General features: G+C 48.1%; 1 protein-coding gene across 1 annotated transcript in view; it reads left to right on the top strand.

Moving 5' to 3' along the window:
• KIAA0319L (KIAA0319 like) overlaps positions 1 to 22305 on the top strand; it is a 38537-nt gene extending 16232 nt beyond the window's left edge. Inside the window, exons 5-22 of the mRNA XM_054395483.1 lie at positions 1349 to 1625; positions 4262 to 4363; positions 5209 to 5306; positions 6700 to 6787; positions 7956 to 8048; positions 8947 to 9079; positions 10164 to 10392; positions 11440 to 11563; positions 12086 to 12218; positions 13084 to 13232; positions 14031 to 14182; positions 14352 to 14490; positions 14797 to 14956; positions 17174 to 17316; positions 19193 to 19315; positions 19806 to 19896; positions 20256 to 20347; positions 22084 to 22305. Of these exons, the coding sequence (XP_054251458.1) occupies positions 1349 to 1625; positions 4262 to 4363; positions 5209 to 5306; positions 6700 to 6787; positions 7956 to 8048; positions 8947 to 9079; positions 10164 to 10392; positions 11440 to 11563; positions 12086 to 12218; positions 13084 to 13232; positions 14031 to 14182; positions 14352 to 14490; positions 14797 to 14956; positions 17174 to 17316; positions 19193 to 19315; positions 19806 to 19896; positions 20256 to 20347; positions 22084 to 22271 (2514 nt within the window). The 3' untranslated portion in view covers positions 22272 to 22305. The remainder of the gene's footprint in view (positions 1 to 1348; positions 1626 to 4261; positions 4364 to 5208; positions 5307 to 6699; positions 6788 to 7955; positions 8049 to 8946; positions 9080 to 10163; positions 10393 to 11439; positions 11564 to 12085; positions 12219 to 13083; positions 13233 to 14030; positions 14183 to 14351; positions 14491 to 14796; positions 14957 to 17173; positions 17317 to 19192; positions 19316 to 19805; positions 19897 to 20255; positions 20348 to 22083) is intronic.
• The last annotated feature ends 2122 nt before the right edge of the window (positions 22306 to 24427 follow it).

The raw sequence follows: 24427 nt of genomic DNA on the forward strand, positions 1-24427 counted from the left end.
ACTTCAGATCAGCTCCTCTAACCTGGAGTGGTGGTAGGCAATTCAGCTCCACACCACTTCCCAAGTGAAAGATGATAAATTGCTCCCTTTGAAATGTTTAGCAGATGTTCTCAAAATAGTCAGCTCACCCCAATGTGCTCCACACATGTGCTTCATGGTGGAAGGTAAACTGTCAGGAGTGTTTCCTGGCAGGCTTAAGAGCTGGAATGGAGGCTAGGTACTGTGAAAGGAATTTTCTGATGAAAGAGAGGAAATTGTTCCTGCCCCTTTGATTGTTTTCAATCAAGTGGCTCATCCTGTGTGAGCAAACTCTGCCCCCGAGCTCAGCTCCCTGCCCCAGCAGCATCTCCTGTGGCATGCAGGCAGGGAGCTGTTTGTTAGGTCACCTTGCTTTGAAGAGTGATCCTGAGATGAATTTCCTCCTGCTGCAGTGATTTGGTGATTACATAAAAATGCCATTGCAACCCTCCTGCTTCGTGGAATGTATGGCCACAACAAATCATAGAGTCAGAGAAGGGTTTTGGCTGGAAGCCCTCCAAGATCATCAGTCCAACCTTTGGCCTAACACCACCATGGCCATTAAACCATGGCCCAAAGTCCCACACTTTTCTTCAGCACCTCCAGGGATGGGGACTCCACCACCTCCCTGGGCAGCCTGTTCCAATGCCTGACCACTCTTGCAGGAAAGAAATTTTGAACCCCAGCTCCTGGTTCCTGTTTTTTTTTGGTTGGTTGGTTTTTTGCTCCTGTTTTATCTCACATCTCTCTTCTTTTAGCTCCACTCACTGCGGTTTTGAACCTGGATCTTCTGTTGTGTGGATGTGATGCTGAGGGGTGTAGTTTAGTGGTGGTAGCTTAGTAGTAGAGGTGGGACTGTGAGCTTTAGGTGAGGGGTTGGGTTCAATCTCAAAGGTCTCTTCCAACCTCAGCAGTTCCGTGGATCTATGTTTGCCACATCAACAGCCATGGTGGTACTTCAGATGCTGTAGTTAAAGCTGTGGTCTTAATTTGGGTTCAGTTAAGAAAACCCTGGAGGTGTTCAAGGCCACACTGGATGAGGCCTTGAGCAGCCTGATCTAGTGGGAGGTGTCCCTGCCTATGGCAGGGGGGTTGGAACTGGCTGATCTTTAAGGTCCTGTCCAACCCAACCCATTCTATGACTCTCTTGTGAAGAGCATGGAGAAACAATTCAGGAGAGACAAAAGGAAGCAGTAAAACAAACTGGGAAAGACAAACCAGAGACTTGTCAGCCTCCCTAGCAGGAGGAAGGGAGGTGAGGTGCAACTTCTGTAGCACAAAACTGCCGTCGAGTGTTCAAGTCAAACTAAGACAACTTTATCCTTTCCAGATCCACACAGGAACACCTGCACCAGAGCCATCAGTGCTGGCTACACTCTCCAGTCCTGCAGCCACAGGGAGGACCGAGAAGCCTGGGCAGGCAGCTGATGCTTTGGGCCACCCTCCCTCCTCAGAGGTGCTGCCCACGGCCAGCCCTGTGCCGGCGAGGAGCACAGCGAAGGTGCAGGCAGCGAGCCCTGTGCCAAGTGGGGTTCCCACCAACAGCAGCACTTCCACAGCCCAGCCCAGCACTGCTGTGTCACTGAGCACTACTGCCACCACACCAGGTGAGGGGCACGCAGCAACTGCCACCTGCCCAGGGGTGGGTGACAAGCTAGTGTTAAAAATGAGCTCATTGTAGGGTAGGGCAAGGGGCGATGGTTTGAAGCTAGAGCAGGGAGGATTTACATTGGACATTGGGAGCTTTTTTCAAGGGCCTGTAGTGCTAGGATGAGGAGGAATGGATTGGAGCTTCAGGAGGGGAGATTTAGTCTGGAGATTAGGAAGAAGTTCTTTACTATGAGGGTGGTGAGACCTTGGAACAGGCTGCTTAGACACCTCATCCCCAGAAGTGTTTAAGACCAGGGTGGATGAGGCTTTGAGCAACCTATTCTAGTGGGAGGTGTCCTTGCCTGTGGCAGGGGATTTGGAACTGGCTGATCTTTTAGGTCCCTTCTGCCATGTTATGATTTCAGAAGTGATGTTGCCTTTGAGGAAGTGCTGAGGTACATGCTTCAGTGCATGTGCTGGTTGGACCTCATTAACTCCTGAGGTCTGAGAGTGGGACTTTGGCATCATAAATCTGCCTGTGAGCATTGAATCTGTTTCTAAGAAGAGCCTGAAATAATGGGGATGCTCTCAAAGTGAAAATTGAGACCTGGTGCAAGGCAGAGTCCCATGAAGCATTCTTCCTGTAGTCTTGACATGCTGCTATCTATCAAACTGAGCAGACCTCTTAATGTCTGCTCAAAACAGAGTGTGACTGATTCTCTTCTGTCCCTGAAGTGTCAGTGCAGAGTTGAGCCATGGAGAGCAGCCTGTTTGGCTGTTAGCTCGTGCTCTCCTTTGCAGCAAGATGATGTTTCTGGCCACCCTGGTGCTTCTCAAATAAGAGAAAGATGTGTAAAAGCCAAAATTGTTCTTTGGACAGCTCTGGTAACTCACCCAGCCATCAGCTCACCCTGTCAGGATGTGTGCATGTGGTGCTTAGTGTGTAGTGCTTGGGTGATAACTCAGGACTGAGCTCACCCAGTTTGCTGAAGTATTCCCAGCTGAATTTCTTTTGATTTTAAGGTTCCTTTGCCTTACAAGGGAACAAATGGAAAGTGTAAAGGAAACATTGCATCCAAAGACTCTTTTGGCAGGAAGCTCGTTGGATGTTTGTGTCCACAACTTAGTGTGTTCTTAATAAGGGCTTACCCCAGCTCAGGCTGGAAAATCCTTTTGAAATGTCTTCAGTGGCTTGAGGTAGAAAAATAACATAGCCAGGGCCTCCTTGTTCTGCTCAGTAATAGAAAGAGGAGGTGGAAGGTAGTTTCTCCAAGGCAGAATTCTGGGGGTTGGTTTGTTTGGGTTTCAGTGTGGTTTTTGACTTCTGAGATCAGATTTCTTTTTGCCTTAGAACTCTTCTGCAGATGAAAGATTTAAAGAGTTAAAATTCATAGAACAGTTTGGGCTGGAAAGGACCTTAAAGATCATCTAGTTCCAACTCCCTGCCATGGGCAGGGACACCTCCCATTTAGACCAGGTTGCTCAAAGCCTCATCCAACCTGGCTTTGAACACCTTCAGGGAGGAGGCATCCACAACCTCCCTGGGCAATAATATCTTAAGACCTGTTGTAATTGAGAGGGGAAAAGAAAGAAAGAAATGAATTTGTTGTCTTTCAGTTAACAGCTTCATTCCAGTAGCTAATAAACAGATGGAAGAAAGGTGAAATGTTTATTGTCATTTTCCTCATCTTTTTTAACTTGGATCTTTTGTGCATACCTCTGAAACAGTGACAGGGTCAAACTAGGGTAAAGCAACTTAAAGTCTTGTTTTCTGTGCATAATTTCCCAGGCCCAACAATAAAAAGACAAAAATAAAGCAGATGGGAAGGGAAGAAGAGGATGAGGAGGCTGAGAAGTGTGGTCAACTTTCTGCTTACCTTAATGTCACCAACCATGGTTTCAGGTCTTTAACCTGTAGTCATGCAATCATAGAATGGGTTGGAAGGGACTTTAAAGATCATCCAGTTCCAACCCTAGTCTTTAAAAACAAGCTACCTGTCCATTTTTCTGAACTGGAATGGCAAGAAAATTCTTCAGCAGAGATTGGATAGGAAATACAAATAAAAAGAGGAGGTTTGTGTTTTGAGTTCCCCCCACTTGGTGCAGTAGCTGTGCAGGTTTAAAGAAAAAAAGAAAACTAATCCCTTAGCCCCCAAGCAACTCTTCAAAACAGAAATACCACAGATTCTTCACCTGCTTGTGAAGCTCTGGAGTTGCAGCTTGGGAAATCACAGGGTTTGCCTTGCTGTGCCAGGAGACTGCAGCTGGCTTCTCTGCTGCAAACCTGTCAGGTAAAAACTCTTCCCATCCTGCTGGGCCTGGCTGAATGGATTCTCCTGTACAGGGCCTGGGGGTCACGTTTCAGCTCTTTAGAAAAGGAGCAAAAGCTGCACAGTATCTGCAAAGGGGGAGAGATGGCTGAGTGATTTTAGGCTTGTTTTACAATTGTAAAACCCCATTAGTGCCTCTGCATTAATGAAGAGAGGGAAACCTGAAATGGGAGCGGTGCTGAGCAAGGAGATGTTTACAAAACAAAGCCATTTCTAGCCAGGTTTATTCTTCAGGCTCTCAAACCAAGGCAGTTTTTGTGTATATATTTAATATTTTTTTTTTCCCTGTTGCTCTTTCAATCCTGTGTTTCTCCCTCTCTCAGTTATGAAGGAGCTGGTTGTTTCTGCTGGAGACAGTGTGGAAGTGACCCTGCCAAAGAATGAAGTGCAGCTGAACGCTTTTGTGCTCCCTGAACCATCCCCTCGTAAGACTTCCCTGGGAATTCTGCTGAGGGCTTCTGATGGGGAAGTGGGAAGTGGACTTTTTTATATGGCATTAGATGAGGGCAGTCTTGAAGTGCCTTTTGTTGAGGAACACTTCCTTGTAGAGATTTTTCAGCCTGAGCTATTGGCTCTCAGAAAACAGCAAGACAAAGCCCACTGAAGGTGCTACAAAGCCATTAGGTTTGGGAGGTGGCGTGTTCTCCAAGTGGGCTGTGAGGGAGCAGTGGGTCTGCAGCATCTATTTGGGATATTTTCTGATAGGTGACAAGCTGTCTGAGCTGGTGATGTCTCATTTGCTGGATTGGGGTCTGATCTGGGGGGGTTGACATGCTGAGGAACAGGTTTCTATACACTCCCTGTTTCATCTTGCAAATTGTTCAGAGGTATTTGGGAAGCTCTTGCCTGTAGCTCACAGTGGCAGGGGGAGGCTGCAGAGGAGAGCCAGGCACGTGGTGTAGCAACAGGGATGAATTCCTCTTCAGAAACTGCTCTTACCTTGTGCCTGCAGGGTTTGAGGACATGATAAGGCTTTTCTCTCTCCTTATCCTGGAGCAGTGATCGTTCCAAAGCTCTTTAATGCCTCTGAGGCTGCAGGATGGGGTTTGGCTGCAGACAGAGTGAATGTCTTTAGAAGCACAGCTTGTCTCTTTTCCTGGGTGAATTCCCAAAAACCTGCAGCCCAAATTCCAAGCTGCCTCATTTCTCCATAGTGCAGCAGAATGTGCCTTATAAATGTTTAATACCTTTGCTTTTCTGTAGCCTGGCAGAAAGGCAGCCTTAAAAACAAACATCTGCACCTTTTTTATTGTTTTATTTTATTTTGCAGGAACCACTTATTCCTATGAGTGGGAATTGATTACTCATCCAAAAGACTACAGTGGAGAGATGGAAGGGAAGCACTCCCAGACCCTTAAGTTATCTAAGGTAAAGCTTTTGCTGCTTTGTATCCTGTTGTGTTAAATGCCAAGTGGAGGAGATGGGGACCCTGGCAGCCAGGGAAGACTTGTGTGTGATTTCAGGATGAATAGGAAATTGCATGATGGGCAGGCAGCCAACATTTGACTGCAAGCCCTCTTCTAAATCTCTTATGAAAAGGAGATTGATCTGGCATGAGGGAAAGAAGAAATTGATTTCAGGATCTAAAAACTGCCTACAAGCAGTGTGTCAAGCCACCCAAATGGCACCATTTAACATTAACAAAGGGCTGGGAGTATTTCTGCTGCTGAAACAGTGTGGTGGGGCTGTTCAGGGCTGAAGCTTTGTACTACCTGCTGAAAAAAGGACTCACTGATTCCATTAATGAGAGCTGGGGAGCACCTCCCAGGACATCCCTGGCTGCTGCTTTCAGACAAGCCCTGACAGTGAAAAAGTTGCCAGGTTCTGCACATGGGAATCTTAACAAGGAAATGGCTTTAAATATTGTGTGAATATACAGTGTTTATGAGACCTTCTTTGCAGCATCTTGGGTTCTACTGCACTCAGGAAGACATCTGCAGGCTTCAGTCACAAAGCCCTTGGAAAGGAGCATGTCTGCCTCTGTCAGAGTTTCAGCCTTTTGGATATCATGGTTGCTGTTCTTTGCCTCTTTATCTTGGTTTGGCAGTGAATGATGGAGGGGTGACTGCCTGACTCATGTCACCTAGGAGGAAAAGAAATGCTTTCCCTTGATAAAACACACAGGAAAAAAATATCTCTTATTTTTGTTTCCTCTTCTCTTACATGCAGCATTTCTCGTCTCAAATGCAATCTGCCCACAGATTCCTGTGGGCAGACAACCTGAACTAATCTCTGTTATCTCTCTTCTGTTTGCCTATTGTTGGTAGAAAATAAAGCTTGACTGACAATCCTGGGGCAGAAAGAAATATTAGTCTTTGGTTTCTGCATGGCCATTGTAAACTAAGAGACACATAATACCCCCTTGGCATGGACACCGTCCTGTGCTCTGTACACATAGGCTGAAGCAAAATTGCCTGTGGTTTGTGCTGCTAATGTGCTTGCTGTGCCAAAGCATGGTAACTTGACCTCCTAATTGCTCCTGACAAGGTGCCACCATCCTGAGAGCAAATAGGAAAAAAAAAAATAGGAACAATTTCTTTCCTGCAAGAGTGGTCAGGCATTGGCCCAGGGAGGTGGTGGAGTCCCCATCCCTGGAGGCATTCGAGAAACGTGTGGCCTTTGGGATGTGCTCTAATGGTCGTGGTGGTGTTAGGTTGATGGTTGGACTCAATGATGTCAGAGGGCTTTTCCACCCCAAACAATGCAGTGATTCTGTACTCTTTTTTTTTTTTTTTTTTTTTTTTTTTGTCTTTGCTTCCAGCTTACTGTGGGTCTGTACGAGTTCAAGGTCGTGGTGGATGGGGAGAACGCACGTGGAGAGGGCTACGTGAACGTGACGGTGAATCCAAGTGAGTTGGTGGTGTCCTCTGCCTCTGGCCAACCATGGCACTTGCATTTGACTGAACCCTGCTTTAACACAGAGAAGAGTCACTGTGTTGTGAGCTCAGGGTGTATGCATGTGTGCTAAGGCATTTTCTGGGCTGAGGAACTGCTGCCCAAGCACACAGCTATTGCTGCTCTGCAGCCCAACCGCTCAGTCGAAGAGCTGGAACCACTGCTACAAAAGTGCTTAGCAAATTCCTGGCCCTGGGAGGCCCCTGCTTCAACAACACCTAGCTGTAACCAGGTTAAATGCTTATAGCAACAGGAGCAAAAAAAAAAAAAAAAAAATGAAGGGAAGGCTGAGCTTTGAAGCTCCATTGGGATGTTCTGTCATCCCAATGTCATCCCAACCACAGGCAGGTGAAGTCAAATCTCATTCCCTCCTGTGAGATATGGTTTGCAGATGAGCTGCTGTGGGTAGAGCAGCTTATGCTCTCTCACCAGGTCTCACTTCTCAGATGGTCTGTGTGAAGAGGCACCCACATGTCCTTTTATGCAAAAATCCCTCCATTTTGCATGCTTCATCAGGACTTTCTCCACAACCTTTGTGGGCAAAGAAGTGCTTTTGCAATCCCTAAATTAGCAGGAGTGTGTGGCCAGCCTTCTGAATGCTGATCATTGCCTTATAAGCAGTGAATCTGCAGCTGGCAGCATGCATCAAAATCCTCCATTTTTCAGAGCAGCAGCCAAATCTTGGCAAGAAGCTGTAGGTGCTGCTCTGTGAGAGAGGTCTGTACTTGAATGCTTGACCCAGTGTGGGAGGAGCGATGCAGTGCAGCCATTGCCAGAGTCCTGGTGTGGTGGCAGTTCACCTCCTTGCTCTTTAAAATCCCTTTTGTTAGCAGTTTCCCTGAGCTGGTGTAGAAACTGCTGGAAGCAGGAACCACTGTGATTGATGGTGCAGTTCTCTGCAGTCAGTCTGACCTGTGGCTGTCTGGGAGCTGCAGTTCCACGCTTCGGACTCCTCTCCTAGACTGGCTGACTGCAGGAGAGAGGGCAGAGGATGTGCAATATGTATTCTGCTTGCTGCTCCTGGCTCACAAAGGCAGCGTGGTGTTGCAGAGTTCCTTGGCCAGGGCTTGTTGTCGTGATCTGCCTGTAGATGGCCTTGTAACAGCTTGCTTCACGTTGCAGAGCCGCGGGTGAATCGGCCTCCTGTTGCCATCGTGTCCCCTCAGTTCCAGGAGATTTCACTGCCAACCATCTCAACTGTTATTGATGGCAGCCGTGAGTACCTGCACTTTGAAAGCCAGCAGTCTAGCAGGGCTTGGGTCTGGGCTGGCCTTCTGGGTGAAGTTTAAGAGGAGCTGACTGTGAGGCTGTCAAACACACTTCAGCGAGCAGAACCAGCCTCTCTTGCCAAGAGAAGGGAATACACCCACAGCAGCAGCACTTCTCCATCCTTCCCCTTTTGAAGGGCACTGGCTTCAGCCAGTCTCCTAAAAGAGGAAAAGCTCTAGAGGTTCTATCCTAAGCAGGATAGAACCAGTTGCTGTCAGTCTAAATTACTGACCTCTTGTGTTAAGCTTCAGAGGTGGTAGTTAGCTAACACCACCTTTACTGATCCTGGCCCCCACTAGAGCTTTGCAGGACTTTCTTTAAGTGTATTCATAGAGTCACAGAATGGCTTGGGTTGGAAGGGACTTTAAAGATCATTCAGTTCCAACCCCCCTGCCATGGGCAGGGACACCTCCCGCTGGAGCAGGTTGCTCAAGGACTCATCCAACCTAGCCTTGAACACCTCCAGGGAGGAGGCATCCAGAACCAACCTGGACAACCTGTTCCAGTGTCTCACCACCCTCACTGTAAAGAATTTCTTTCTGATCTCCAGTCTAAATCTTCCCTCCTCAAGCTTCATATTGTCTTACCCCCAACTGGTATTTTGTTAGTGTTTTGTATTTTGTTTGGGGCTTTTTGTCTTCCCCCAGCACACACACAAACCCCTGGGACTAAGGGTGAAACAGGGTGGAGGAGAACATTCAGTTTAGGTGTCTGGGCATAACAGAGACCTTTGAGCTGGGACCAAAAATGCCTCAGTGCTGAAGAAGGGGACTGAATATCTAGGTATTGTGAACTGGGTATTCTCAACTCCTTTGCTGATGTATTTTCATCCTGATTGAAACAGAGAGCACTGATGATGATAAAATTGTCAGCTATCACTGGGAGGAGCTGAGGGGCCCTCTGCGGGAGGAGAAGGTTTCCAGCGATACTGCCATACTGACACTGACCAACCTGGTACCTGGGAATTACACATTCAGGTGGGTTTTATCTGCAAGAGGTGACCAGATCTCATCCATTAAGAGTAAAACATAACCATATTCCTGAAGTGTTAGCCTGGTAAACAAACAAAAACCCACAAGGAGAGAGAACTCCACATTTTGTGATGGACTCTCTCTCCCTGCTCCTACACTTCAAGATAGTTCACAGCTTTTTCACTTTACAAGAGATAAGCTACCGAGCTACTTCTTATTCTTGAGCTGTAGCACTGGTTTAAGATGATGGCAGAAAGGAATGAAAGGTCTACACTACAAAATGTCTCTTGAAATGTCAGATCTAAACTGTTTGGGCTTAGGAAGAAATGCAGTCTTTAGATCCAGTTTTTAAATGCAATGTGTTTGTCCCAGATAAGTGAGTGAGGCCTGATGGGTTTATGCACATAACCTGAGCTGGTTGCACTTTCAGGTTTGTTGTGTTTTCTCTGTGCTCTGGTGTGATGTTTTCTCTATGCATTTTGGTGTGATGTCCATGCAGTGCTTCAGCAGATCTATTGAAAATAATCCAGAGTACCTATACCTGAGCCCTCTTTTCCTCTTGAGCAGTTGCTAGCTGAACTAATCAGGTTGCTGTTCAGATCTAGATCCAGATTCATTCTGTTTCGTGTTCTTCTTGCCTGCCTGAAGAGCCATTCTCAGGCCACTTAAGGGTTAATGATGAACTTCTGTGCCCACATTAACAAATGTCTCCTGTTGGGAGGCAGTGTCATACTTGGGGAGGTCTTTTCCATCACAGCTCTGCACGTGGAAGGTGATGCTCTTTAACTAGCACAGTTTTATCTTGGAGCTAGTTGATAGGTTTCAAGTTGAGAGATGGACCTGATGGGTTGATTTCTTGTGTCACTTTGGGTGTTTGGGGGAATCTTCTGTTCAGAAAAAGAACAGCTGCCTCAAACCATAGGGTTTTGCCACTCCTGGGGAAAAAAAAAAGACTATCCTGCCCTTAAAAATGTCTTCAGTTTCTAACTCTTCTGCATTTCAGTTGACTCCAGCCAGTGTGGTGTATTCAGCTCTGGTAACCATGACTTCACTGATTTCTCCTTTTTTCCCCCCCCCCCCCCTTCTTCAGTCTAACAGTAGTGGACTCAGATGGTGCCAGCAACTCCACCACTGCAAACCTGACAGTGAACAAAGCAGTGGATTACCCTCCAGTGGCAAATGCAGGCCCAAACCAGGTGATCACCCTGCCCCAGAACTCCATCACCCTCTACGGGAACCAGAGCACCGACGACCACAGCATCGTCAGCTACGAGTGGCTGCTCAGCCCCAACAGCAAAGGGAAGGTGATGGAGATGCAGGTCAGTGCAGGTCTCTGCTACTCAGCCTGGATTACTCACTAGCTGGAATTTTGTCTATAATCAAACCATTTTTAATTGCCTGTTAGCAAATATCTTCTTACAATCCTACAGAGTGAGCATGTGGTAATTAAATAGATGCTTAAAACTAAATCCACACCAAGCTGGTATTAGCTTAGTGGCTGAGCAGGTGCACCAGTTCAGCTGCAGGTTTTCACTGGCATCCTCTTTCCTGTCTTGAGCAGCACAGTTTTAAATACTGCTGAAGAGTGGAGGATTGAGAGAGATGGGATCTGGTGGCTCTGGATTCTGATGTCCCATCCAACAGTTCTCAGCACAACTTGATCCCACCCCTGTACCTCGCTTCAGCCTACGTGGCTGTTAGGGAAATGTGTTCTTCCTTTGCTCAGTTGCTGACTTCTGAGAACATCAGTGATAGCTAAATCAATGATGGTAAATAGGGATGTTTAAGTGCTCTGTCTCAGCAGGTGTGGAAGCCAGACTGTGATCTTTAGGTGATTCCCACTCAGGTTGACATTTAGACACAGATAACTCCTTATTGCAGGTCATGCTGGACAAACACACTGGACTGGCTCTTTGGAGTTGAACCCTGAAATCTAAACTTTGCTGATACTGCCCAGGCACTCTTCAGTCCTAAACAGCTGGAACTTGTTTCCAGGTCATCATTGTTCCTTTAAAGATTTACTGCTGTCAAACTGATGGAGTAAGAAAGCTCATGAATCACCTTCACTGTGCATACTTCACACACAGCTCCCCAGAGGTTCTGCTTGAGCTGTTAGCTGTTGAATCCCAGAGGGTCTGAACACCAGCATGGTGTTACTCTTGCCACAGCAGTGTCCTTGTTGCTGTGCATAACTGTAGCTGTAAGCACCTTGCATGCTTGTGTGACACAGACTTCTGGCCCCACAGCAGGAGGTAGTAATGAGTCCCTGGAATATGCTGACAACAGCTGGTTTAGAAGCAGTCTGTTCTGATCCACCATCATCTGTGTGAGGATTCCTTTTAATGCCTGCCTGTGTTTTCTCCAAGGGGGTGAGGACACCAGTCCTGCAGCTCTCTGCAATGCAAGAAGGGGATTACACTTACCAGCTGATAGTGACTGATTCTGCTGGGCACCAGTCCACTGCAGAGGTCACTGTGATAGTCCAGCCAGGTAAGCTGCCTTCAGCTGTGGTTGCCATTTCCATCCCAGGGGTTAGAGGTGAGCACTGATCTGTCAGCTGCTCTAGATGTTAGGGTAGCTTTGTGTGGCTTCCAGCAACTCTAGTTCAGGACCATTCTGAGATGGAAAAGTGCTGATAAACAGGAGGAAGTCTCTAGGAATGTTGCCTCTCTAGGCTGTTCTCTTGTTTTGCACAATGTTATTTGTACCTGGCATTACCCCACCAGAACAGGACTGTATTTCCTAGCAGCTGTCTCTGCCTGCACTGCAGGGTCCTGGCACAGGAGTAGGACTCAGAAAATGAGAGCAAAACCCAGAACTCCTAGATTTCATTCTCATTTTATTGCAGATGTGTGAATGTAACATTGATCTGACCTATTTTTTTTTCCTGAGCACAAGGTTGAGCTAGTGGGAAAGAAATGTACTAGAGATGATGGAGAAAATTCTTAATGCTGGGGTTTGAAGCTCCACTTTTTATGGCATGTGTATGAAAAACATCACATCCTTTTCCAGAGAACAATAAGCCCCCAAAGGCAGATGCTGGTCCAGATAAAGAATTAACTCTTCCTGTGGACAGCACCACTCTAGATGGCAGCAAGAGCTCAGATGACCAGAAGATTGTCTCCTTTCTCTGGGAGAAAACACAGTGAGTATCAACCTCCAGACCCTTCTGATGCAAGTATCTGGGTCTTCAATTGGAACAAGACACCCTCCCACATACCTCCCTTGTGTTACATCCTGGTCATGTTGGGCCTGACAGGCTTTAACCAGTGACTAAAATGAGACAAGGATTTATGTTTAATTGGAGAGAGGTGGAGTTCTGAGCATTAGAAATAGTTTTGCTGTCAGCTCTAGGCCTGATTCCCATTCTCAGCGTGGTTGTGGCTTGTAAAGGAGACCAACTGTGTTTGATTCAGAGCAGTGTAATGTGGTCTTGGTCTTGTGAAGAGGCTGACTCTGGTGATCAAACAACAGCAGGGCCTTTAAACTTGATGCTGTTGCAAGTGTGTTTGAATGTTGCAGCATGTTCTTCTCTTCTCATTGTCATGTTTCCCTTCAGACACTAAATTCCCTGAAGTGCTTTAGGGAATTCAGGAAAAAACCTGTGAGTGACTTGCTGTAGATTTTTCTGTTTGCTAATCAAAAGTCTGTTATATAAAAGTTATAAAGGAACTATTTTTGCTCTCTACTTCTTCTTACAAGTTGGCTTATTGTGCAGTTCACAAAGTACCACTGTTTGCAAACCCTACTTAAATGCTGGTATCAGTGCTCCCCTGGTTTAAAAATAACCAAAACACTAAAGCAACAGAAATTATATTTTTTTGTTCAGAGTGCCAAACTTACTCTTTTGATTATCTTGCTGTAACTGGAGAAAATAATGTTGCTTTTTGTCTTGGACTCTCTATTTCTGCATCCCTGTAAAGTGTTTGAGTTCCATTCTCCAGTCTGGTGTGAGGCTGGCTCCTGTGGTCTGTGCAAAGTTTAAACTGCTCCTCTTCTGCTTTGGTTAGGGGCCCAGATGGTGTCAAGCTGGAGAATGCCAACAGCAGTATTGCCACTGTAACAGGCCTGCAGGTTGGGACCTATGAGTTTACTCTGACAGTTAAAGATGAGAGGAACCTGCAGAGCCAAAGCTCAGTCAACGTCATTGTCAAAGAAGGTACAGCCAGCCATGAGCCACAAAACCTGGGACAGGTTATCACAATGGTTTGGGTTGGAAGGGACCTTAAAGAGCATTGAGTTCTAACCTCTTCCACTAGACCAGATTGCTCAAAGCCTCACCCAGCCTGGTCTTAAACACTTTCAGGATTGAGGCATCCATAATCTCCCTGACAGCCTTTTCCTGTGTCTCCCTAACCTCACTGTGATGAATTTCTTCCTAATGTCCAAACTAAATCTCCCCTGCTCTAGTTTCAAACCATTTTCCTTTGTCCTTGTCAAATGTCCCTTCCCAGCTCTCCTGTAGCCTCCTTCAGGTACTGGAAGGCTGCTCCAAGGTCTCCCTGAAGCCTTTTCCTCTGCAGGCTGAATCCTCCGTCCTTACAGCAGAGGTTCTCAGCCCTCTCATCAACTTCCTGGCTTCCTCTGAACCCTCTCCAACAGATCCATGTTGTTCTTGTGTTGAGGGCTCCAGAGCTGAATGCAGTACTCCAGGTGGGGTCTCTTCTCTGGGGTCTGGTGCCTCTCCCAGAGCATTTCAACAACAGCTGTGTTCAGAGGCACAAGAAGAGTGAGGAATGGCTGAACATCAAGTGGAGAGCACTGAAATGGCCTTCTCTAGCTCAGGGCTTTGCCTGTTTCTAAAGGAACAGCACCTGCAGCTGAGTCCTGCAGTACATTTCCCTTCTCCCAGGGCTAGGTAGGGATTTCTGGGTTACAGTGAAGCTCTAGAGATGTAGTTTTAGGTCGGGTGTTACCAGATTTTTGTTCCCAGCTGCTTTTCTTCCCCTTGGCTCAGAGATCAACAAGCCGCCGGTTGCGAAGATTGCTGGTAACGTCGTCATCACCTTGCCCACAAACACAGCAGAGCTGGATGGATCCAAGTCCTCTGATGACAAGGGAATTGTCAGCTACTTGTGGACCCGGGATGAGGGCAGCCCTGCAGCTGGGGTGAGGTTTCAGTTGTTGAAGGCAGTCTGCAGCACCACAAAATCAGTGAGAGGTTTAGCTGGGGAAGTGTAAAGCTGATCGTTGCTCCTGTTACACCGTACTAGTGTGAGGATACATCACATCAGTATCATCCTTTGATTCCTGATACTTACTTTGCTCTGCCTTCCAGGAGGTGTTAAATAATTCAGACCATCACCCAGTCCTTCTCCTGTCTAATCTAGTAGAAGGGACCTACACATTTCACCTCAGAGTGACAGATGCCAAAGGAGAGAGCGATGTGGAAAGGAGCACGGTGGAAGTCAAACCTGGTGAGTCTGGCTTTTATGCTATGCCTAGAGTGTATCTCTGTCTGGATACAGTGTACTGAGATGAAAATGTGTAGTGTAATCCAGCTCGGAACTGTGAAAGTCCAAAGTTTTTGGGGGGGATGTGGTTGTATTCTCCTGTAGTTGTTGGGGGCTGACTCTTCCTGCTTGCTGTGAAAGCCACAGACTCCTGTCCCTGCAGTGACGTAATCTTGTGTTCAAAGCAAAAAACCCACACCAGAAACCCTACTTGTGCCCAGACTCTTCAGTAGAAGTTCTGAGGATCTGTATTATCTACATTCTGACTAGATCCCAGGAAAAATAACCTTGTGGAGATCATTCTGGATGTTAATGTCAGCCAGCTGACCGAGAGGCAGAAGGGGATGTTCATCCGGCAGATCGGTGTCCTGCTGGGGGTCCTCGACTCAGACATTACTGTGCAGAAGATCCAGCCATACACTGAGCAAAGGTGGGCTTTGTCTGTGAGTCTGTGTGGAGAGGGATTGCTTGAGGGTTTAGTAAACCCAGGGCTGTTTTCCTTTGGGAAGCACATTGGACAATCACCTTCTCTAGGTGAACCTCACTTGGCAGGGGGCTTGGGCTCAATCTCCAGAGGTCCCTTCCACTTCCTACCATTCTGTAATGTGTAGAGAAGTCACTTAACTTGGATATTCTTGCTTGCTTGGCTCAGAGAAGGTGTGTTGCCAAGCAGGCTTTGGGTATCCCCTCTGGAGACAGTGCATTGTCCTCTAAAGCTGTTTGCTGCTGTGACTTTCTTTGTCCCCCAGACCTGTGAAAATAAGAACTAATCTTACTTGGGTTTTAAGATCATGAAAACTGTCTGGAACAGGCTCCCCAGGGAGGGGGTCGAATCCTCATCCCTAGAGGTATTTTGGTCAAATCCTCATCCCTGGAGGTGTTTCAGAGAGGCAGAGATGTGGTGCTGAGGGACATGGTCTAGCACCAGCCTTGGTAGAGGTAGAGAATGGTTGGACTCAATCATCTTAAAGGTCTTTTCCAGCCAAATCAATTCTGTGGTCTGAAGGATGCTCTGCAGCTGTAGTTCATAACTGGAGCAATAATGTGGGTTGGTGCAGGAGCAGTTTGGTGAAACATGGATTCCCCACACCAGAGTAGGTGGTGTAGCAACCCTCTGAGCAGCAGCAGCCCTGCTTGCCAGCTTTAGTTTTACATGAGCTTTACTGCAGACACAACTGCTTGGATTTGATGGAAAGGAAAATGTTGCAAGCCAATGGAATTGTTTGATGAGAGAAGGAAAACTTGGCTTTGAATGCTCTTTAGCTTACAGTAAACTAAAGCTGGTTTCTTCTATACAAGTGGAAGTTTGCTTAGGGGCAGGGCTGTGGGCCAGGGTCATGTTGCCTGCCTGGACAACGTTGCTCAGTAACCACCAAGTCATGCACAGGGTGGTTTGGCCCAGCTGGATTCTGGCCATGATGCTTTGGCATGAAAGAACCTGATCTAGTTCAGCTTTCCACCTCAGCACAAATGACTGGTGAGGGAAATTCACTCTTCCACAGAAACCTTCAGCTTCATCACAGCAGCAGCTGCCCAGCAGCATCCCATCACCACTGTGGGTGTTTGTGGCTGCCTGAGTGGCATGGCAGTGAGCTTATCAGGGGTGCAGTGGTCATCTGGTGAAATATAGGCAGTATTGTACTTACTTTTTACTAAAAATAGAGTAGTTTTAAGGTGGATAAAGCACTGAAAAAGATTTAAGGGATGCAGCAAGTCAGCTATAAATCTGCAGTCACACTTTGCACTGTCCTGAGCTTGGTGATGAATCAATTCCTTCATGCTCACGTTGCCTGCTCTGGCAGTGAAATCAGAATTCATTGTCCATGCAAACCTGAAGAGCTCAAAGAGAGGAGCCAGCACTTTCTCCACCCCTGCCACTTGCCACTGTTCTTCACTAAGGGATTCTTGGAATTGATGCTTCCTCTGTTTCTATGTTTACTAAGCAGACAAAAGAGTGGCAAGTGCCACGAAAGAACAGAGATTATGTTCTGGCAGGTGGCTTTAAGATCCCACTAATATCCCCTTGACTCACAGGCTCCCTGGTAGCCATCAATCCGGAGCATCCATGCATCCTTCTGTGACTCCGAAGGATACCCAGGACTCTGCAAGGCTTGCAGCCTAGGGGAGCAAGTTCTTCTGCAAGCAAAAGATGCAGAGTGCAGTGTCCTCTACACCTGTGCTCTTTTTTTTTTTTCTGGCTATAACACTCTGTGCATTCAAACTAAGCTTGGCAAAAGGCTGTAAACCTTCACTGCCTTCTCTGATGCTGGAGCTCTGTGCTGAGCACTTAGATGAGCCCCCAGTATCCATGAGTAGGAAGGTCTAAGGATCCGGGAGGGAGGGAAGAGATTGTGAAAATAGCAGGACCACAGAGTTTGGGGATTTGCATGCTTAGCATGGACATGCAGAGATGTGCTTGAGTAGCTAACTCAAGAGCAGTCCAGCCCTAGCTTTGAAAACATGGATGGATCAGATGTCCCAAGGGGGTTGCTGCTCTCTGACCATTGCTGCTTTCTGGATGGAGCCAGAAATCCAGTCCTCAAATCTGAGATTCTGAATTAAATCCCTCTAATGACAGGCTGGGGAGAAGGGCTCTCTAGCTGCTGCCTGGAGAAGCAGCAGGTAACCATTTCTGTCTGCCTTGCAGCACGAAGATGGTGTTTTTTGTGCAGAATCAGCCTCCCCATCAGATATTCAAAGGGCGAGAGGTAGCCTGGACGCTGAAGAACGAACTGCGGAAACAGCAGTCGGACTTCCTCATCTTCCGGGCACTGGAGATCAACACAGTCAGTAAGTGAGGGTCACTGTGCTGCAAGCAGCCTGCAGAGCAGAGGGCTCCAGGGGCACCTTAGAGCTGCCTTTCCAGTACCTGAAGGGAACCTACAGGATGGCTGCAGAGGGACTTTTCCTAAGGGTGTCTGGCGACAGGCCAAGGGGGAATGGTTTGAAGCTGAGGGGGAGCAGGGTTAGAGTGGAGCTGAGGAAGAAGTTCTTCAGTAGGAGGGTGGTGAGACTCTGGAACAGGCTGCTCAGGAGGCTGTGGATGCTTCCTCCTTGGAGGTGTTGAAGGCCAGGCTAGATAAAGCAATGAGCAACTAATTCTAGCTGAGAGGCTTCCCTGCCCCTGGCATTAGATGATCTCTGAGGTGCCTTCCAACCTAAGCCATTCTGTGAAACCAAGAGCCCTTCCTAGGTGCCTGCCAGAATGAAGTCCTTCCTGTCTACTAACAACAGCTGCCTGCACACACAGAGCTTTCATGTGTTAGTAAATGAGAAACAGAAACATCAGTCTGAGTGGCCACAGATCAGTTCTGCACCAACTGATGGTGTTCACTCTTCAACCTGCCATAAATGGTTACTCGTGATGCTGCTGGGGAGACAAAAGATTTCCCCAAATCAAAAGCAGACTGATGCTTATGCAACTGAAACACAGTGATGATGGAATGCTGCCAATGACATGAGTGTCACACTGCAAACATTAAACCCACAGATCCTGGTAGCTGTGAACATGCTCATTTCCTTCAGCCTGACATGTGTGCTGCAGAGGAAATGTTTCCCTTCTGTCATTTGTTTACCACCTCACAGCAGCGTTGGTTTCCTTTCATGAGCTCCATCCTATGAGGATCATTTGCAGTTAGATATTTCAGACTGATGTCATTATTTTCATGGCTTCCTGATCTTAGGATTTTGTGGCCTTCCACAACCACTCTTCAGTTCTGTTTGGTTCCTTAATGGGCCTTTTGTTTGTTGCCTCTCTCACAGGCTGGGGCTTGAATTTGAAAAATCAAAACTTTATTGAAAGAACATCTACTTGACAAAGCTACAAATTCTATCCAAATCATCATTTATTAGGCAAAATTTTCTTAGCCTATTGTGTGTGTTATGTTGGTAGTGAAGTGGGACTTAAGCACTTGGGCCTCCTGCCAAATTAATGTTTGTATTCCTGACTGCTTGTGATGATGGCTGAGCTGTGGGTGAGCTCCAGAGTGCCTGGATTCAAGTTTAGAGCCTTCAGGGCTTGCCATGTTGAACTAAACTGGCCCTGGCCAGCAGGACCAGGGCAGAGATTGTTCCCCTGTGCCTCACCAACGGTGAGGCCACACCTCAAATCCTGGCTTCAGTTTTGGGCCCCTTGCTGCAAGAAGGACATTGAGGTACTGGAGCCAGTCCAGAGAAGGGCAACAAAGGTGGTGAAGGGTCTGGAGAACAGGGCTGGTGAGGAGCAGCTGAGGGACCTGGAGTTGTTTGGCCTGGAGAAAAGGAGGCCGAGGGGAGACCTTCTGGCTCTTTACAAGTCTCTGAAAGGAGGCTGGAGCCAGGTGAGGATTGGTGTCTTCTCCCAGGTAACAAGCAATAGGATGAGAGAAAATGGCTTCAAGTTGCACCAAAGGAGGTTTAGGTTGAGCATTAGGAACAATTTCTTCTCTGAAATGGTAGTTAAGCCCTGGAACAGGCTGCCCAGGACAGTGGTGGAGTCCCTATCCCTGCAAGTGTTCATAAAACATGTAGGAGGGGCATGAGGGAAAAAGGATAGTGCTGGACTTAGCAGTGTTGGGTTGGACTGGATGACCTTGGAGATCTTTTCCAGCTGTGATAATTCTGCAGTTCTATGCTTTTTGCTTCACATGCAAGTCACTGAGGTTACCTTGCTGGTTTTGTTCCCCAGCCTGTCAGCTGAACTGCTCTGAGCACGGCCGCTGCGACTCCTTCACCAAGCGCTGCGTCTGTGACCCTTTCTGGATGGAGAACTTCATCAGGGTGCAGATGGGAGATGGAGAGAGCAACTGTGGTATGTGCAGCCTGCCTGGGACTCTCCATCTGTGGACAACAAACAGTGTTACAAACCCAGGGTGGGCAGAGGAACAGGGACCTGCTTCCCCCCAGCGTCTCCTAACGTGATGCTGACACCAGGAGGTAGTCCCTGCCCTTGTGTGACCACATGAACCTCCTAGGCAGGCAATGACTGCTCTTCAGACCCTCTCAGTGAACACTCCTGAGGAGCTGAGCCTGGGTTTAGTGTGCAGATGGCACTTCTGTTGTGCCCCTGCAGAAGCTTCCCTGCCAGGGGAAAGCAAACACCATAAAGCAGCACCTGCTGGAAAGCACTGGTGTGCGGTGCTGGGTCTTCAGCCTCTGGCTCCCCTGGGTGGGTTGGTGGTGCTGCCAGTGGTGGATGCCAGCCTCCAGCTCTGCAAGGCTCAGGCCTTTCTCTTTCTTTACCAAGATCAGGCATCTGAAAGTGCCAAACCAACTTCCTCTGTGGGGTGTTTTGCTTTCAGAGTGGAGCGTGCTGTATGTGGTCATTGCGTCCTTCGTCATCGTGGTTGCCCTTGGGATCTTCTCCTGGATGGTGATCTGCTGTTGCAAGAGGTGGGACTGAGGCCACAACCCCCACTCTGTCAATGCTTCAGAGCCAAGCAGCTGCAGTAGGAGGTGAAAGATTGAAACCCATCATCCCAGCAGGTCACCTGCTTAGCCCTGGGATGTTGGTTTGTGTCATTTGGTGTTTCAAGTGAAGCATTGAGGTCCTGCAACTCTGAGTTCGGTGAAGAAGCAAGATCTGGATTAGCCTCTAAACGTGCAGCTGAAGCAGTGTTTTCAGTGGTTTGTGTTGTGATAGGGACATAATCTGAAACAAGCAAGTACTCTGGCTTTGAAGCTTTGTTGGCTTTTTTTCTTCTGGCTCTTCTCAAGTGGCCTGCCTCTTAATTCCTTTTCTTCCCCTTTAGACGAAAAGGGAAATCCAAAAGAAAAAGCAAATACAAGATTCTGGACGCAACGGATCAAGAAAGCCTGGAGTTAAAACCAAATCCCAAAGCAGGTAAAGCATGAGAGGCAAGAGCTCAGTGTCTCCAGAATGCTGACTAACAACACTCTTCCTGTGGTGGGTTCCTAGGCATCAGCCTAAAACTACCACACCTCCTCAGTGGACTTAAAATCACAGAGTGAGACAGATGTGATGCTGGGCACTGACAGACAAGCCTCAGAAGATCTCAGAGCTTGTTTCAGATCTGTGTACAGGGTGTTTGGTTCAGAAACTGGCCTCATCCTAATGTCTCCATATCACCGAAGTGCTTGATGGATGCACATAAGCTGTGCAGTGTGGCTTGATTCAGGGAGCCCAAAACTGGGTCTTGATTGTAACTTCTCTTGCTCTGAAGTTTTCTGCTGGGTTCTGGTAGTTTGTGTCTTGCCAATAGGCAATTCCTTGACTTTGCTCTGCAGCAAAGCACAAATTCAGTGTCACGAAAGCGTTTCCCTGAATTGATCCACTCTGGGCCAAAGTCAACATCTGAAAGCAACCTGAACACCTCCAGGGAGGGGGCATCCACAACCTTCCTGGGCAACCTGGTTTCTTCCTAATCTCCAGGCTCAATCTCCCCTCTTCCAGCTCAAAGCCATTGCCTCTCAAACAAAAACCCTTCTCCAGCTCTCCTGTAGCTCCCTTCAGGTACTGGGAGGCTGCTCTGAGCTCTCCTCAGCCTTCTCTATGCTGGGAGCACTTCAGCTGACAGAATCCCTGTTCCAAACAGGAATGTGCACCTGGATTTGTTCAGAGGAGGGGTTACTGTAACTGTGCATGGAAAACAGTCCCTGATCCTTGTTTGCTAGTGGAAAACAGCTGCTCAGCTCAGTGTTGTCCCATTGAGTGGTGTTCCAGCAAACTGAGCAGTGCCCAGCAGCAGCAGAGGAAGGCATTACAGCCACAGAGCTGCTCAGAGAGTTCCCCTGAGCACCAGGCTGTCCCAGCTGCACACACAGAGGTACCCTTGAAGGAAACCCTGGGTGTGTTTTCCTCCCTCAGCACCCAGCTCTGCTTTCATCTGACCGTCTGTCACCTTGCACCGAGGAGCCCAGCAAAGGCCTCATTGTTCTCCAGTCTGTGGTAAATGTGCCCCAACCATTTGCTGTCTGGTAACTGAACTCATCTTGCTTCTTCTGAGGCTGGCTGCTGACTAAAGTATTTTTTTTTTATCCCTTTCCCTGCTAGATATGTCCAGGGAGCATTCTGCTAACAGAGGAAATGTTGCATTTCTCCAATAAGGAAAAGCTAAATTTAAATGTTTCCTCTGCTGACAGGATCAGTAAATGTTTCTCTCCTGTCCCTGTGCATGAATCTAAATTCAGCCTGGCTAATTTATCTCTTTCCCTTCACAGGCAAGAGAAGCAGAGAGTAGGGAGGGTGGCAAGAACAGAGGGAACTTCCCTCACACACCTGCAGGTTCTCTCTACAGCCCTGGGAGAGCTTTCTAGGCAGTGCCCCGAGCAAGGTCAGGGAGACAAAGCTCCCACACGTCCTCACAGCACCCTCTGGTAACACAGTTTGCTTTTCTCCCTGTTTGTTGTGCTTTACACTGTGCTGAGGTATCAGTGTGACCTCTGTCACACCAAAGCATCTCAAACAGCATCACATTGGCTTCAGCACTCAAGGGGGTGAGGGACACACAGAGGAAGTCTGATGAGGCTGCTCCTTTGACATGGCAGGAGATGGAACAAGGGGAGGCTGCTGACCAGCATTAGAAGTGTTTCTAACCTGGGAATCTCTCTTCTTCCAAGGTGGCAGACAGAAATCCCAGGTCCTCAACACTAGCCTGATGCACTCAGAGTCTGAACTGGACAGTGATGAAGCCATCTTCACGTGGCCTGACCGTGAGAAAGGGAAGCTGCTCCGCAGCCAGAACGGCTCCGTGCGCAACGGACAAGTGATGCTCAAACCCAAGAACCAGAGGGAGGAGATCCTCTAGTTCCCCTCAGGTGGCCATTTGCTGGAGCTCAGTGGGAAAGGCCACTCCTGTCCCTATCCTACAAGGGCCTTTGGTGGCCCCTTTGATGAGGACAACGCTGCTAACTCGTTTCACAGAAAATAATTTTTTTCTTTTTGTGGGTTTCTTTTCATTGGTTAAAACTGGTTGTACTTGAATTTGACCTTCAAGGGAAATCAAAGGGAGGAGAAGGCAGCTGTGAACCCCAGGCCAAGTGTCAGAGAAGACAGCTGGCATCTGGAGAGCAGCCGAAAAGAACCACTTGAAGTAACTGTGAATGCCCAGGACCCTCCTATCCCACCTCGGACTGCAGTGAAGGAAACACCCATGGACTTCCAGCTCAGTTGCCTTGGGAGCTCCTTGGAGAACAAGGCCAAGGCTGTGCTCTGAGTTGTGCTCTGAGCTCCCTTGAGGCTACAGTAGCCTACCACAGGCTGCTTCTGCTGTCCAACAGCTTTCTCCTCTTTTACTCCCACCTTCCCTAATGGTTTAAGCACTATTTTAATTTAGACTTGTCCTTTCACATGCACTTGGCTGCGTTTGGAGTGTAGAGGAGGGGGGGATCTAAACACTCTGGTCACACTCCATCAGCTAGCTGGTAGGAGAGGGGTTTGTAGCTCTTCTAAATTACTCTTCTGACTGGGAGTGTTGATGGCACAGTGCCCATGCACACTTGAGAAGCTGATCTGCCTGTGGTAACTGGCTGGGCTAGGAGACCCCTCCTGCATCAAGCTCTCCCACTGGGTACCAGAGCTGGGAGGGGACACCCACCTTTGGTACCTTTGTTTTTTTTGTCTAAAGTCTGGCTCAATCCAAAGCTGTGAGATGTTGTCCAGTGTCCCCAGCACCTTCTGTTGGTCACCAAGCCGTCCATGAGCCTGGACACTGACCCTGTCTCAGTTCTCAGACACTACATACTGTGGTTTGTTGGGGAGTTGGGTTTTGGGTTTGTTTTCCTGAAAATTTGCACAACCCAGGCAAACAGAACTTGGTCTCTTCAGTCCCCAGCAGCTGGCTGCTCCCTCTGGCTGGCAGCTGAGTGGCTGCAGAGCCCTGTGTGTAACACAGCAGGAGGTGCACTCAGTGGCCTTCAGTGGATGGAGAAGGGAACTCTGTAGCTGAGGGCATGACAGTGAGTGCCAGCAGCAAGTGGCCATGGCTCTGCTGCCTGGAGGCAGGAGTGGTAGGTCCTCTCCTATACCTGTTCCTCTCCCTCACTCTGCTGCTTTCATGAGCTGCACCCCTGTCCTGGGGCAGAACCCAGCCTCTTGCTGGCATGAAGGATGCCAGTGCTCCTCTCTGGGTGGGTGGGCAGTATGTTGCCTTTCTTTATGTTTAATTTAAAAACTGGAAACTTGTTTAATTGGCATTTTGGGGGGTTTGTTTGGGTTTTTTTTTGGGGTTTTTTTGAGCTATGAAAGCCAAAAGGCTTTGACTTCCTTGGTTGTATTTATATTGCTGCACTACTGATCTGTGTTGAGCTAGATGAAGATTAAACACTATTGAAGGCGATGGAATCTCCCCTCGCTGAATGTAGTCCTGGCTGCTGCTGACTTTATTTGTCTGGACAATCAGCTCTTCTCCTCAGGGACCAGCTCTGCAGCCTGCTGCTCTCCTGAGGACCCAGGCATTAGTCTCCTGCCCTCCCAACTTGGCCAGGCACAGGGCTAGCTGTCTCTTGCCACAGGCCACCCTCCGGCCGGTCTGGCACTCAGCTGGTGCTCCAAGCCTGGCTTCCCCTCCCCAGGCTGCTCCTGCACCCTCTCTCCCAACAGCTCCTTCCCTCCAAGCCTAACTGGGACCACACACAGGGCTGGCTGACACTGAGATGCTCCCTGTGGTGTGCCTCCAAGGGGCAGACCCAGGCTGTGAGCTGTACCATGGCTGAATCCTTAACTCTTGGGTGCCACCACTCTCTCGTGTGCTTCCCTTCATGTGGGTCTCAGATGAACAAACTGTGAGAAGAGGGAGGTTTTGAAGCTGCAGGGACGGATCAGATATGGTGCTGGGACTGTTACAGGAGAGCTGTTGGGCTTTTGGTACTTGTGACTTGTTCTTTTTGAGCCATTTCCTCCTGCCCATATGGGGAAGCCCCTGCTGCAGTGGCACAGGGCTGGGTGCAGTGGTTCAGCCATGGC

This window comes from Indicator indicator, chromosome 33 (genome assembly GCF_027791375.1).
Source record: "Indicator indicator isolate 239-I01 chromosome 33, UM_Iind_1.1, whole genome shotgun sequence".
In the NCBI taxonomy this organism is placed as follows: domain Eukaryota; kingdom Metazoa; phylum Chordata; class Aves; order Piciformes; family Indicatoridae; genus Indicator; species Indicator indicator.